Consider the following 16,188-nt stretch of genomic DNA (forward strand, 5'->3'; position numbering starts at 1 on the left):
AAAAAAAAAAAAAAAAAAAAAAAAGATGTACATAGTGAAGAAAAATGTGGACGTGCTCTCAAGAGTAAACAAACTCCTAGAAAACCTAAGAATCCCAGAGATCAGAACTAATCTAAGTCATGGTGTTATCATTGTTTGAAGTTATTTCAAAAAAGAACAGACATTAGTCAGAGTAGCTTTGGCTTTGCTTTTTTTCCCCACATCATCCATTAACTAACAGCAATTGTTGATTCCTCACAGTATTCAATGCCCATGACTAGCCTTTGCCACTTCCTTTAGTCTTGTTTCTCCAGTGTTCACTGCCATAAAGAAAAAGAGGTGTTGGGGATTTAGCTCAGTGGTTCTGCCACCTGCCTTACAAGCGCAAGGAACCAAATTTGATCCCCGGTACCAAAAAAAGAAAAAGGGACAAGATTCAAATCATTGTCTGTGTTTTGTCCTTTTGTTTGGAAATAAAGGAGCTGTGTGGGATAAATGCATATAATGAGTTTTGAGAAAGAATTATTAAAAGAAAGTTTGGAGACTACATTCTCAGGGATGTCACTAAGTAGCCAAGTGGTGTTCCAAATGACCAAGAAGCCCAGGCTCTGTCTGAATTAAGCTTTTCTGGCTAGAGAAGCTCTGGCTATCCTGACCTCTTCTTTCCTGGGATTTGGCAGTATTCTCTGACCTCATTCTGTCTCACATGGAAATACATGTATGCTTGGTTGAAGTGAGTGAATTACTTTTCCATCCCTTTCTGCAATCCCCTTCGATGGTGGGTTTTTAGAGCCATGTTACTGTGTGTAGTCTAAAATTATAGCTAAAATTATGGCAGTCCCTCCTTATCCATGGTTTCGGTTACCCACAGTCAACTGAAGTTCAAAGACATTAAATTAAAATTTACATAAATGGAACAACTCATAAGTTTTAAATTGCACGCCATCCTGAGTAGCACAATGAATTATACCATTCTCTCTGTCCCATCTAGGACATGCATCAAACTAGCACAGAATTACATCATCCTGCCTGTCTCATGTGGGACTGAGTCATCCCTTTGTCCAGTGTATCCATACTGTATATACTACTTCCCTGTATATACTACTTCCTTGTCCAGTGTATCACACTGTATATGCACTTAGAAGCCCTCTCAGTTATCAGATTGAATGTCAAGGTATCACAGAACAATGCAAGTAACCCTGATTTTGCTTAATGATGGCCCCAAAGTACAAGAGGAATAACAATAATAATAATAAGGAAATAATAATGTAAGAAGAATCCTATGCTGTTTGCTAACATCTGTAGAATAAATATTCTGACTATGAAACTGAAGAAGAATAAAGAAATGTGTGCTGGTTTTGCTGTCACACCTCAAACTGAAAAAGAAATGGTTTCACTGTATGATAAAGTTGTATTATGCAACACATACTGTATACCTAGTTAAGATGAGAAAGACATTAAATTTGTGTTTGTATGTACAGGAAAAGACATAGTGTGTGTAAGGTTTGGTCATATCCATGGTTTCAGGCATTCCTTGAGGGTCGTGAAATGTATCCCCCACACATAAGATGGTTCTACTGTGTGAGAGAATACGGAGTGATTGTTGGTAATATATAGGTGTGCTACTGCCTGGCAGAAGCTCTTTGCAGGAAAAAAAAAAACTTCAACCAAAAGGCAATACACAGAGTCCTCTGAATCCTTATATTCTAACTCACAAACAGTGTTTCATGAAACCACTTACTGCCTATGACCCTAGTCGTGGAAGAGAGTTGGAATATTTCAACACATTACTGTGGCCGACCAATTTGTTCTAAAATAGAATAGATTGATGTATCACTTTCATGTTGCTGGACACAATATCCAATACCCACAACTTGAGGTTTATTTTGCCTCAAAATTTTCAGAGGATTCAGTCCATGGCTGGCTGGCTCCAAATCAGAAACAGCATAACAAAAGGACATGGCAAAAGAAAACTGTTCAGTGCCCCCATAGTGGCCAGGAAGCAGAAAGAGAAGAGAGAAGCCAGGGATGAAAATATATCCTTCCAGGTCACACCTCTGGTGATCCACCCCTCCGACCAGATCCGTCATCCAAACATGAGACTCTGGGGAAACATTTAAGATCTAAATCATAACAATTGTCCTTTCTAAATCTTGGTTCAATCCCAAGCCTAGAAGTGTGAGGAAACCTAACTATTCAGCCCTGGCACACATCTAAACAAGGCTTTCTCACCAGGATAGATCCAGAAGTCCAGCTTCTATTAATATCGGCTATTTAGCTGAAACCTTAAAGGATGGCCCCACATCAGATCGGCTCTTAGAGGAACATGTATATTAGCCAAAGGCGTAAGAAGAGATTTACTTGGCTTTCATCCCACAACTGGTACCCTAAAATCTCAGTATAAGGAGATTACTGCTCTGAAGCTGGAAGGTTAATTTGGGACAAATGCCTGGCAGCAGGTGCTTTAATCATAAAACCTTATCTGAATAACTAGTGTCTTCCCACTCCTAGGTCCCTTTGGTGGTATTCAAAAGGGAAAAAGAAATTGCCAGGAAGCTGGAGTTCGATGGCCTGTACATCACTGAGCAGCCATCTGAGGACGACATCAAGGGGCAGTGGGACCGCCTAGTCATCAACACACCGTAAGTGTCCCTCCACCCCAACACGAAAGGACTTTCTTTTATACACAGAGTAACTCTTTCCTAGCCTTGCTAACTAATTAATGTAAGCTTTCCTTCGGTTTTTCAGATCTTTTCTCCTTTGCTTGTTCAATAACGTGCCTATTTCCCCTCAAATACTTGTAGGTCGTATCTCAGTGGCTTGGATGGAGGTCAGAGAATATCAGGAAGGACCAAGCATATTTAATTAACAGATGTCCAGTACAATATGACCTAAACTAGATTTCCCTGTGTGTGTCATACATTGAGTGTTTCCAGGACTTACCTGGCCAAGAGGTCTAGAGTCAGCTTCTCCAGAGCCCCCCATGGTGAGGCAAGTCCTATGACCATCACTGAAGGTGTCTCTTTAAATAAAAAATCATATTGGTAATAGTCCTTTAAGGAATAACGAATGTGAAATGCCTAGCATGTGCTTGGTGCGTGGTAGGCATCAAACTGTTACTCATGAGCTAGGATAGTTCAGTGGAAGAGTACTTACCTAGCAAGTGCGAAGCCCTGGGTTCGATCCCCAACACTGTCCAAGAATCCACTGGTATTTTTTAAAAAGTTATGCGTTGTCTTTCCCCTAACTGTTCAAAAAGTGGCCATCACTATTAGCAAATAGTGTTCTCTAATGCCAGTACAGTCACAATAATAAAAATGAGAGGTGGAAGATAAATTATTATGGTGAAAGTAAAGAAACAGGATTAGCTGTGTAAACAAAGGTTGACTGTGTGGGAACTCGGCCATGCCAATTAAGATATACAGATTTAGAAACAACTACTACCTACCTAGACTCAAGGGGAAGAAAATTGCTTCTTAAACAAAGATGATCAAACTCATAGGCTGCAAAGGTATAACTAAACTTTTTTTTTTTTTTTTTTTTTACAGTTTCTAGGAAGGAAAGGCTCCTTTCTTAGGGACATAAAAAACAAGAGCAGTGCAAATCCAGTCTGTCTCTGCTTCAGATCCCTGCCAGATACACACGGCAAACATATGGAACTACTAGCATTGTTTTTGATCCTTTGCCATGACACTGTGGAAGTTTTTGACATTACTAAATAATGTAATTCTTTGGGAAGCTTTTTGTAGTTATCAGTAATGTGTGAGTCTAAGGTACAAGGTGATGTGGCCTAAAAGTCCCAGTAAAAGTGCAACTCAATTTACAGAAATTTATCCTGAGGTGATAATGAAACAAATACTCTAAAATATCACAATAATGATATTTGCTAGTACTTTTTAATTCAAGGGACTTAAAGCTCCATGAATAAGGAAATGCATACATAGAATGAATAGATGCTTTAAATTTTCTTATCTAACCTTTAATTTTTTTTTTTGCAATAATGGCATCAGTACATGGAGTGCTTTTCAACTTTTTCAATTATTTTTATATTATGAGGAACTGCTTTATTTTTTCAAATATAATTTTAATTTACATATTTATACTTTGTTGTGGGATACAGTATTATAATTCAAAAGATGTACACAGTGTTTAATGATCAAATCAAGGTAATTAACATTTCCATCTCCTCAGATATTATCATTTCTAGTTTTAGGAGCCTTCAAGCTCTCTCCAGTTATTTTGAAATGTGTAATGAATTATAGACTGTAGTTGGCCTACTATGCTATATAGCATTGGAATAACCCTCCTAAGCTGTGTTTTAATACCTACTGTCTATGCTAAGCTTTCTTATTTTCTTAAATGCACATATACAAGACATGCAAAATATATGTGTGTATTTTTAAGGATAAACCACAAAAATTAAAAAACAGAACACAGCTAAAAACTTGAAAGCCAGGCTGGGGATTTGGCTCAGTGGTTCCTTCGCCTGCCTTCCAAGCACAAGGGCCTGAGTTCGATCCCTGGTACCAAAAAGATAAAACTTGAAAGCCCTCTGTGCTATCCTCCTTGATCATATCCTTCTAACTCCAGCTAACTTCTTTCTAATATTTATGTTAATGCTCAATTAGTTATTATTCATGGGCTGGGGATTTAGCTCTGCTGCCTGCCTCACAACCATAAGGACCTGAGTTTGATCTCTGGTACAAAAAAAAAAAAAAATTAGTGGTATACACTCTCCTGCTTTAAGTTATAGTTTTATCACTTAGGTATCTGTCTTTAAATATATCACTTCATTTTAACTATTTTGAGCTTTACAAAAATGGGGTTATTAGTGTCAGTAAATTATTAGTGTCATTTGAATCTTTTGTTAGACATTTGATTTGGTTCTCACCTATATTGATGTGTATACCTATGGTTTGTATCGATATTTTAGTGTATTAACATATATTTATCTATTTTTCTGACTGTGGGTATTCCAGTTTCTATTTTTTAAAAGTGATCCAAAAAATTTTTTTAAATAAATTTTAAAAGTGCTCTGTGAACATTCTTATATCTGGTATACAAATCAAAGAATTTCTCTAGAGTGTAGACCAGGGAAGGTATTTGCTGAATAGTAGAATATGTAAAATATTTGTTTCAATATAGTACACTCTAAAAATACTGTACTGAGAGTTTCTACTTCTTTATTTGTCAGCACTTGCTATTGTCAGAAAATTTTACTGATCTGAGGTGTGTAATGGCACCTCATTGTACATTTCTCTGATTACTAAAGAGGTTGAGCATCTTATAATTTTTCTGACCATTTGTATGTAAATATATTCTCTATGCATTTTCTTTCTGAATTCCTGTTGTCTATGCCTTATTTTAAGGAATATTACCAGGTGAAAAACATATGTCCTACCTTCAAGGAGCTTCTGATCCCTAATTCCCTAGTCAGATGACAAAAAATTAAAAGTGATTGGACCATAGTCAGGTCCTGTCCTTGAAAGCCTCTTGCCCCACAGGCTATGGTCAGTGACCCTCAGCACCACTTGGAAATCTACTGAGGACAAACTATGATCAAAGCTGAATATGTTACAAATCATTTCATAACAGATTTTTAACATTAATTTTATTGGTACGTTTTAGGTATACAATATAATAATATTCATCATTGGAAATTTGTACCTTTAATAATCTATCTTGGTTCTTATTTTTTCCTCATTCCCCTGCCCTCCGTTCAACCCCTCCACCCTTCCCTAATTACAAAGACTTTGTTTCCATTTTTTCATTTTCTCATATTAATTCCATTCCCTTCTTCATAATGGATTTTAAAGGAAAGAGATACTGGTCCAGCAGAGGACGCATGGCATGGTGTCTGCTTGTTTTTAGATTCTAAATGCAGTGCATGAAAAAAATCAAGCAGCAGAGAATGTACAGAGAAGGAAGAAAACATTTTCATCCTCCAGCGATAAGTCTATGGAGCAGTTTATTCTGTAACACCAGCATATGTTTTTGTTTTTAAGTGGTAGTTAGATGATTAAGACAAAGAAACTGCTTTAATGAGCCACAAAATTTTTTACATAATTTTTTTTTTTAAACTACAACCCAGGGCTGGAATGTAGCTCAACAGCACAGTGCCTGCCCGGCAAGCATGAGGACCTAAGCTCAAATCCGATACTAAACAAAAACAAGAAAACTACAACCCTGTTGTGGGAGAGATGGCCTTTGCTCAAGGTCATATTTTACTGCAAGGTCCCCACTTCCTCCTCACCATCTGATCTCTGTAGGATAGGGGACTGTTGTGCTTCAGATCCTGAAACAATAGCTCAAATAAAGGAAAGTTAAGAATGCACATACCAAGGGCCAGAGGTTCAGCTGTAATGCAGCCTTACACAGAACCCTCCCAGAACGGATCCAGCCATTCTAGATAGGATCAACATTTTAAACAGTTTTTGCCAACGTGTCTGAAGGTGGCAATTCTTTCTCAACTTGAATGATAAGAAGTTATTTGCAGTGAAGCTGGTGTAAGTACAGGCAGAAGAAGAAAGACCATCTCCCTGGGGACACTGGGGAGTGTGGAATTGAACAAGGAACCCGCCTCCAAAGGAAACAGGGCTGTGAATCCCTGAAGAAAGCAGACGTCACAAAACTGACTTTGAGAGAGAGAGAGAGAGAGAGAGAGAGAGAGAGAGAGAAGCATTCATGTTAAGACAAGCCCTATGTAAGTTATGTATACATTTTATATCTAGCATCCCTCATATTAACTCCAGTTAGTGACACTCATTGAATGGAATTGTGAACCTAGGTTTAGTTTCTATTTCTGCTGGGATCAGGAGAAGGATCAAGAGACGTATAACAACTTCTGCAGTTGCAGGGGCACAGGAAGCCTGCCCAGGCATGAAAGTAACAGTGGACACATGGGTAGCAAACACAGTTGGCATCTAGGAGCTGGGCATGCAGCATGAGGTGGGTGCTGTAGGCTGGGCAAGTTTCAGGAAACAGAGAAACATACAGTAGTTGCTTTTGGCTAGTCTGTCCTCTGAATTCCTGGTTCTTAGTCATAATATTGAGACTTTTTTAAAATGCAGAGTGGTTTTCAAATGTTTCAGAAGTCGAGACAAAGTAGTAAAAACCAAACATCAGTAGGTCTCTGATGACTCTGAACTTCAATCAAGTCTTGAATTCTTCAGTGAGCAGGACAGAAACCGAAAAGATCACAGGTCCAGACACTCAAACTAGGAAGTTTCTTGATGTGCTTTCCTTGATGTTTTAAGAATTAAGAACCTGCCTTTTTCATTTGTGTTTTCAGATCCTTTCCTAATAACTACTGGGACAAGTTTGTGAAGAGAAAGGTATGCTTTGTGAGCAGGGGTGAGTTCCGTGATCACAAAGAAACATAGCACATACTTATCATCAGGCGTTCCGTAGACAGACACGCATAAACGTGATGTTAGTTCTGTCATATTATCCTGAGGGGAGTGAGCCACAGAAGTGGTAGTGTATGACAGTCTGTAGGTTTTCAACCTCATTCTCAGTCTGTCTTCAACAGCTTAACATGATGCTTCTATTCTGCACAATAGCATTTTTTTCTCCCCTCCAAAATGATACCAGCTCCAAAGCAGAGCTCACTTCATTGCCTTTAACACTTCAGTTCTCTCTGGGGATTTTTTTTTTCTCCTTTTCTGTTGCATTTTGAAATATGTCTTCATCAACCCCTTGGAAAAGCCCCAAGGGTAGCAAAGTTCAAAGACCACAGAGCTAGTGACACTCATTGAATGGAACTGTAACCCTAGGTTTAGGTGGATAATGATGTGTGGCCCAAGCTCACTCTGTCGTCTCTCACTGTAGGTGATTAACAAGTATGGAGATCTCTACGGAGCAGAGCGCATAGCTGAACTCCTGGGTTTGGACAAAAATGCCCTTGACTTTAGCCCAGTGGAAGAGACCAAAGCAGAGGCAGCTTCTCTAGTGTCATGGTACGGAGCTTAGGAGTTAAAATCCAAAGTAGCTAACATAGACCCTTGTTTTTCCCATCCCTCTCCACTGTGCTAGAGGAGAAGAGTACAGCCCTGTCTTTGTTCTCTTAGGCCCTGGTCTGCCACAGGTGTTTCATCTAGAATCTAACATATTGGGAGACGATGGCTTTTAAAAACTTGAAAATCAATCAGATTTCTTTATGCCCAGTAGAGCCAGCAGAGAAGGATTAAGATTTCAGGATGTCTGGTTCTGTGTCTTTGTCTCTGGGGAACCTATATAACTTAGTAAAGTTCACTGCTTTATTTAGGTTATTAAACCTGAGAGGAAAAAAAAGCTTAATTCCCCCCTTATTAAACGCTTAACTAAATCTTGACATTTATAAATTATGAAATTATTCGCTCCTCTTTAGGCTGAGTTCCATCGACATGAAATACCATATCTGGAAGCTGGGGGTTGTTTTCACTGACAATGTAAGTGTCATACCTGGAAAAACAAGATTCTGTACCCCACATTCAGAGATGCGACTGGATTCCACAGGGAAACGAGCCAGGGGCTGCCCAGAAAGCTTCAGGGACTGCTTCTCAGAGACCAAGAGCCTTAGGGCATGGGGCACTCTTCTCCCTTGGGCAGTAGTGTAAGGCAGTTGGGTGTCACCTTGCAGTCCTCACCCCACGTCATAACTGCTCGGCACCCACATCCCCTGTGCTCACTTTGTTCCCAGAAATGTGAAAAAGAATATCTCGATGAGCACATCATGCTGCACAAATGCCTGAGAAATGGTTACTTTTTTTTTTTTTTTTTTCCATTTCCAGTCCTTTCTCTACCTTGCCTGGTACACAACCATGTCGATCCTGGGCCACTACAACAACTTCTTCTTTGCTGCTCATTTATTGGATATTGCAATGGGCTTCAAGACCTTGAGGACTATTCTGTCATCTGTAACTCACAATGGCAAACAGGTATTGGGCTTATACCAATTGGGAAATAGGACAACAGATAGCACAGGAATGAATGTGTCATAACATATAATGTGCCTTTCTTGGCCAGACACTTGAATGAACAGTGATTGCTTTGCAAAACATTATCCAATTAAAAATATAACTGCAGTTGTCATGTGAGAGTCATAAGACCTTGATTTGGAGACTCTGAAACCTGAAATGATGCAGAGGAGCAGAGAGATGATAAACAAAGTAATGGACATTCCTGGAACAATTTGGAGAACCTTGTTAGGGCTACTTCTTTCTCTGTGGCTCTGATACCCTCCTGGAAGTTAGCAGGTAGACATGTATAATTAGAAAACTCCCCAGATATTTGTCATGTGTCCCTAATTAAGGACCAGTGAGTTATGACACATATTTTATATTTTTAGTGTGTAAAATAAATATATATAAACTACTAGATATAGCAATATTAAAATCCTTCAATAGCTTCTTGTCTACAAATTCAAACTGCTCAGCATTTCATTCCTCACAATTTCCTTATGTATGAGGCTTACATGTGAAGGAGGAAAGCAAGGAAATTAAAATGTGCCAGGCTTGTGCCGTGTCCCAGATATTGGGACAGTCTCACCACCACCTGGTATGATTGATGTTTTGCACACTTGACAGATAATAGAACTAAGGCTCAGAGAAGCCAAGCAAATTATGTAAGACCACACAACTGCTAAGGGGCAGGAATTAGACTCCGGCCCTTTGCTTTCCTTCGGTGTAAAGTCCAAATTCTTTCTCATATTTCCTAAACCAGCTGCTTTCTGTGAAGCCCTCTATCCAAGGCCTGAATAACTACTCCTCCCTTGAGAGGCCACCGAATATGTATCTGCTGTGGCACTTAACACTCGTGCCCACTCCCTTTTGTGTAGCTCCTCGAAGGCAGCAATTGTAATCTTGCTCATCTCCTCGTCTGCAGCCTGGTACCCAGTCCCTGGTATGAGCAACGTGTGCAGGTCCCTGGACCCCTCATGCATCTGCTTGAGCCCTTGCCTACTAAAGTCTAAAGTTGTCATGCCGTGTGATCCCACAAAGGGCCTGGGCGCACTTCTCAGTGAAAAAATGTTAGCTGGCTGAGCCATTGTAATTCTTGTAGTAACTCCAAGGAACCTTTGGTTTTTTGTTTTTGGGGTTTTTTTTTTTTTAAGCCACATTAGAGTGGAAGCCGTGTTGTCCAGCCCTGGGAACTGCTAGCTCTGTTAAAAAAACAATGTGATCTTCTTGTAACACCCTCGCTCCTCAGCGCTTGGGTACTTTGATAGTGTACAGAGGCCCAAGGCAGTACACTGTTACTCTGCCAGGGCTGCTGTAATAAACTGCCCCCAAGGGGGTGGCAGCCTGGGTCTACTTCTGGAGCTGGGACATCTCTTCAGGCGGACAGGGTTTGTTTCCTCTGAGACCTCTTCAGGGTTTGTGAACAGCTGCCCTCTGGTGGAGGCCTTTTAACACGCCTGTCCCTCTGTGTGTGCGTGCATCTGGTGTCCTAATCTTTTAAGGACACCAGTTAAGTTGGATTCTGCCTCAGCCTGCTTCTTCTATCTTAATCAGCTCTGTAAAGGCTCTTCCTCCAAAACGTTCATATTCACGAAGTGTGGTGATTAGGGCTTTAGCATATTCACTGGGGGGGACACGATTCAGCCCCTGACACCCTGTCATTACTCTGTTTAACCCTTGTCTGTCCCTCTCTGCCCACAGTATAATTTTCTCCACCACCAGCCTCTCACCAGCCCCCTTTCACTCCTTGCTGGGCCTCCCAGCTCCTGTTTTGAGTTGTTCCTGAACCCCCACGGTGGAGCTCCTAGCCCTTCTCCTTTTCTCTGCCCTCTCCCCCACAGCTGGTCCTGACCGTCGGCCTCCTGGCAGTGGTGGTCTACCTCTACACGGTGGTGGCTTTCAACTTCTTCCGCAAGTTCTACAACAAAAGCGAAGACGACAACGAGCCCGACATGAAGTGTGACGACATGATGACGGTGAGCCCCCCAAGGCCACCAGGTCACACTGCCTCCCTGCGAGAGAAGGGCCATGGTGTGGCCTGGAGTACTGAGTGCCGGAGCCCTAGTTACAATCTAATAAAATAGATGGCCCGTGGGGGGGTGGGTACAGAGAAGAGGGAGAAACAGGTTTCCTGTGTGGGAGCAAAGCCTCATGGAAAGGGAAGCACACTGCAGCAGCATCACCATCCCTCTCCCTTTGTCTGGGATGAGGAGGGGACCTCTCATGGATGACCCTTCTGAAGCTTCCTGGAACGCACACTTCCTCTACTCTCTCAGAACGGGCAGTTAATGTCCCACGAATAAGGTGCTTGATTTCAGCCAGCCAGTGGGGACCTTTCAAACAGCCACCAAAGCTGATGACAACAGGGTCAGGTTAGGAGAGGTCCTAGCAGGCTAGGAGCAGCGGGACAGAGAGAACCCAGCATTGCTGCAGTCACCATCTACCGTGACTAGGAAAACAATGTGTGTGTCAGAGACGGGTGGCAGCAGACTGCTCCTCTGTGAGCATGTCTCTGTACAAGAGGGAGGGAGCACTCGTTGGCTTCACTCTCCGCATGCCTCGTTGGGACAAGCACCCACAAGACAGCAGCGGGCTGTAGAGCACCCATGTGACTCATCCCTGGCTTCAGGCTCGATAGGCTCTTGCTCTGCCTTTCAAGCCACCCTTTTACCTGTTGAGTCTAACCCGTGCAGTCAGGTGAAGAGATGAGTGCCCTGCTCAGTGAGCCAGTGCCTACACTGCATCAAGCATGCAGAAGAGTCTATGTAGGACCCCTATCCAAAATGCTTGCAACCAGAAGTGTCTTGCATTTTTCAAGTTTGCAGTATGTACATATGCCTAATGAGGTGATGTGGGGCTGAGACCAAGTCTAAATGTGAAATTCACTGTACTTCATGTACACCTCATGCATGTAGTCCGAAGGTAAATTTATATGATTATCTTTCGATTACTGTAACCCATCGCATTAGATCAAGTGTGGAATTTTCCAAGTGTCCAATTTGTGACTGTGTGGTCAGCTCTCAAGTTCCAGATTTTGGAGCATTTTTTACTTCTGATTAAGATGTCCAATTTCTATTTAAGATGCTGCACAGAATGCCCTGCCAGGTTTATAGGGAATGCAGAAGCAGTAGGAGCCTTTCCTGAATGTTTACAGCCTGCTTAAGAAAAACTACTGACACCCTGGAAATTAAATGAATAAAAACTAGGATCTGACATATGCCATACTCATCGGGCCCTAAAGATCTTTTACTTTATATGCACCTTAAATGAATCATTGTATCAAGCAATTCAAAACTGTCTTTTTAAAAAAAAAAAATGGACCAAAATCTATTTAATAGTAACAATTTTGCCGCCGTGGCAGACAGCAAACTGAGCAAGGATACTGAGAGCAGCATGAAAATCCGTGCCACCGAAGTCCCCCACTGCTGGTTCTGGGCCATTACAGGCTGTCATATGAATGATGGAACCATCTTGCCAGACACAAAACTCTTTGACCTGAATGGCCACCGTGTTTCTCTCTCAGTGTTACCTCTTTCACATGTATGTGGGAGTGAGAGCAGGCGGCGGCATTGGCGATGAAATTGAAGACCCTGCTGGTGACCCTTATGAAATGTATCGAATTGTCTTTGACATTACCTTTTTCTTCTTCGTCATTGTCATCCTGTTGGCCATCATTCAAGGTATGGTTGCCAATTATACTAAGTATGAATAGTTTAATAATCTAGCATTTCTTGAGCATTCACAATGTGAGGCCTTGACTATATAAAAAGCCAAGAAACTGAGAATCCACACCAAGGACTCCCTTCCATTCCCTATTCTGAATTGGCTCCTCCTCACTCGAGATGTGCTGTGGCCCATCCGGCCCAGTCTGTCCTCTCAGCAGTCAGGTGAGGAGCGAGCAGAGAGGCACTGTGAGAACATGATGTTTTATCGTCTTCTGGGGGAAAGGAAGGGGGACTGTATCTTGGTAGCTTCTCAGGAATTGGGGAAGAAAAGACTGAGTTCGGTCTGAGTACCATGCTGTAGGATATGCAGTGTTATATGCTAGAAAGCAGCACCCTCAGTTCAGGCGAAGGGGAAGCACTCACTGTGAAGACTGAAAACAAACTGCAGGAAGACAGAAGACTGAGGGAATGGTAAGGGGAGAGCTCCGAGGAGAGCTGGTACACAGCACTGAAGTGGAGTGCGAGGAGTGGTAAGAGCTGGCCTGTACCTCTGGAAAAGCAGGTGGTTTCCCTGTTTTGCCTTAATTGAAGAGCTCAGGCTGATAATTCACCTTTTGGACAAAACAAAGTGGCCCCTGCCCCTCCCCCTCATCACTCCTATCCCCAAGACCACTGTCCAGAGTAATGCAGTCTGTATTTAAAATTTTAGGTCTCATTATCGATGCTTTTGGAGAGCTGAGAGACCAGCAGGAACAAGTGCGGGAAGATATGGAGGTAAGGTTTCTCAGCCACCCCTACATTTATAACAAAAAGATTTTTTTCAACAATTGGTGTGATTATTAACTAGGGTTGGCCCCAGGCAACACCACCAATGAAGTGTTTGCCAAGCCTGTCCTCTTCCTGCTCTGTGCATTGGTGCCCCAGCTGCTGCCCCTCCCTCCACTGCTCCAAGATAGAAGGACGCTGACTGCTCAGCTGAGGAGGAGCTGGGTAGGAGGCAGTGAGCAGTGAATGATTAGCAGCCCAAAGCACTTCGGAGAAAAGTATTTTTCATCATCACCTCAGTTCAGCAGAGGCTGTTACCCTTTTTCTCCCTAATACCTTTCCTATCTGTTGTTTTCTGTAGACTAAATGTTTCATCTGTGGCATTGGCAATGACTACTTTGACACAACTCCGCATGGTTTCGAGACTCACACTTTACAAGAGCACAACTTAGCCAACTACTTGTGAGTATTCTCAGTTGACACAGATGATGGGGGCAGAGAAAGGGAGTTTTAAGAGTTAAGAAAAAAAATTATGTCCCATGCTTCAGTCGCTGCTGATGCTATTCCTTCCCTTCTCTCTGGCAAAAGCAGCATGGGAAAAGCAGCAGCGACCAGAAAGGAACATCCTATGTGTCCCCAAGAACCTGTCTCAACAGATGTGCACAGTGGGCTGTTTTCCCTTCCACTTAGGGAGCTCCTTGGTGTGCCAGGATCCCACCTCTTTTCAAGGATATACATCTCGGGCAAGGCCTCTCTCTCCATGTTTTTTCTAATCCTCAAGAAGTCCATTTTTACTTCCAACTGTTGCCCCCTTTTCCCTGTTAGCAAAACTTGCAAACCACCCAGGCTCCCTCTCTTTATCTTTCTTCCCAACTTCTGCGACTGTTTCAGGCCACCACATATGTGCACAGCTCCCATGAATATATTAACTCCATGAGAGTGGGCTATTTTGGTGTGTGCGTGTTTCACACTGCCTTTTTTCAACATCTAGAGTAGTGATGGTGAATCTTTTAGAGCGTTCAATGATCCAAGCGGTGCATGCACCCTAAGTTCACCACTACTGCTCTGGAGAAGTGTCTGGCAGCAATGGTAAACAGTAAATGAGTACTGAACTTCTAAGGTAAAGCATTTGCTCAAGAACAAGCTACTGGAGCTTATGTGCCATGGAGTTCCTATGAAACAACTTAGAGAATGTATGACTTATGGATGATAAGTTCTGATATTTCAGATTCCATAACTGGTCATTTTCAAGGGAAAAATTGCTCTGCTCCTTTACTGCTGTTGCCTACCCCCACTACGCTATATTATTTAGAAAGTCCTAAACTATCTTTAGGATGGATTTTTTGGGGAAAATGGTATTATCAAAAAGAAGTGGCAAAGGGAGCTGGGGATTTAGCTCAGTGGCACTGTGCCTGCCTTGCAAGTGCAAAGTCCCGAGTAAAATTCCAGTACAAACAAACAAAGTGGCAAAGAGAGACATTTTACAAAATAACATTAGCATTCCCTCCCTCACCTAGTAAGCAGTAGTCACTGTTCATTCCCAGAAAGGGTGCTAACACCTTAGTGGAGAGGACGACACACAGCCAGTAGGTGCACCCATGGCCCTGTCAGTACCAGGGAATCACAGAGGAGGGATGGGCTGGGAAGTCATCCGAGTTGAGACTCCCTTCCATGGCTTCTCATAGCATTCTTGTTGCAGTGGTTTATTTTAATGCTGCTTTGCCAGTTAAATGTGCTGGGGAAGGAATGATGTCCTACTGGTCTGAGTCTCAAACATGATAAAAATATTGACTCTGCCTTTCTTAGGCACGGTAAATAAAACAGGAAGAAACGAACATATTAAGAGCTGCTTCTGTGGGCCAAAACCTGAACTATAAATACAGCAGTGCCCTGAGAGAGCGCATGATCTGGAGTCCTGCCTCCTCCACCCTTTGAAAATTTTTCTCTCTCTTCCTTACCACCAGCCTTGCACTCCTGTTTTTAAAAGACATTGGTTCCTTTAGAAACCATCTAAGACCATGTAATGTGAGCCGAGAGTATAGCCCCCTGGGAAACTTGTGTGTCACAGATCATGGTTAGAGCCAGTAAAGCTGCACTAGCATTTCTCACTCATCTACAGTCAAAGAAAAGATGCATTTAATGAAATACTTTCTCCCTTTTTCATGAGTGATATCCTTGAGGTACATGTGATATCGAGCCTCTATTTTTGGCTTATTTTTAGAGAGATTGGGCTATTTTATGATTTTCTTAATAAAATGGTAGATAAAATGCTACCTTGTAAGTGGTACCAGCTCAAGCTTTGGGATGGTAATTCACAAGGAATTTGCTTTTGAGGTGAACAAAGAAAGGATGGTTTTCCTTGCTTCCCCTATTTTTAAGGCACCAAGGGTTTTGAACCCAGTGCCTAGTTCATCCCTGTAAATGAACTTTAACTAGAAACCTAAGTATCTAATATTGTCTTTCTCATTTAGTATGGCCTTTTCCTTTGGTTCCAGGTTTTTTCTCATGTATCTGATTAACAAAGATGAAACAGAACACACAGGTCAGGTAAGAAATAAAATGCCTTCGACTCAGTATCCTATACTTTAGATCTTCCCTTCCCAAAGTCTGAGTACATAGCACGTCTGAGCTATGACCCCGCCCCCCATTAGGGTCTTGCATGCATCTTCCATCACCTTTGAGACTTAAGCAGCAGCCAGATTCCCATGGTGCCCTTGGTCTATTCCAGTGGTGGTGAACCTATGACCAGCTGTTTGTATCACTGAAAGCTCTAAAAGGTTTGCCATCACTGGTATTCCACGGTCCTCCTGGAAACTCTTCCCACCGTATTTTCTAAGCCA

The 16,188-nt window shown here is 42.0% G+C and overlaps 1 protein-coding gene across 1 annotated transcript in view; it reads left to right on the forward strand.

The window, feature by feature from the left end:
* Ryr3 (ryanodine receptor 3) overlaps positions 1 to 16,188 on the forward strand; it is a 376,321-nt gene that overhangs the window by 358,131 nt on the left and 2,002 nt on the right. Inside the window, exons 97-106 of the mRNA XM_033765294.1 lie at positions 2,491 to 2,621; positions 7,271 to 7,313; positions 7,810 to 7,937; positions 8,348 to 8,408; positions 8,751 to 8,897; positions 10,760 to 10,894; positions 12,442 to 12,598; positions 13,293 to 13,357; positions 13,710 to 13,810; positions 15,844 to 15,895. Of these exons, the coding sequence (XP_033621185.1) occupies positions 2,491 to 2,621; positions 7,271 to 7,313; positions 7,810 to 7,937; positions 8,348 to 8,408; positions 8,751 to 8,897; positions 10,760 to 10,894; positions 12,442 to 12,598; positions 13,293 to 13,357; positions 13,710 to 13,810; positions 15,844 to 15,895 (1,020 nt within the window). The remainder of the gene's footprint in view (positions 1 to 2,490; positions 2,622 to 7,270; positions 7,314 to 7,809; positions 7,938 to 8,347; positions 8,409 to 8,750; positions 8,898 to 10,759; positions 10,895 to 12,441; positions 12,599 to 13,292; positions 13,358 to 13,709; positions 13,811 to 15,843; positions 15,896 to 16,188) is intronic.

This window comes from Fukomys damarensis, unplaced genomic scaffold (assembly GCF_012274545.1).
Source record: "Fukomys damarensis isolate Sample0158 unplaced genomic scaffold, DMR_v1.0_HiC HiC_scaffold_17, whole genome shotgun sequence".
In the NCBI taxonomy this organism is placed as follows: domain Eukaryota; kingdom Metazoa; phylum Chordata; class Mammalia; order Rodentia; family Bathyergidae; genus Fukomys; species Fukomys damarensis.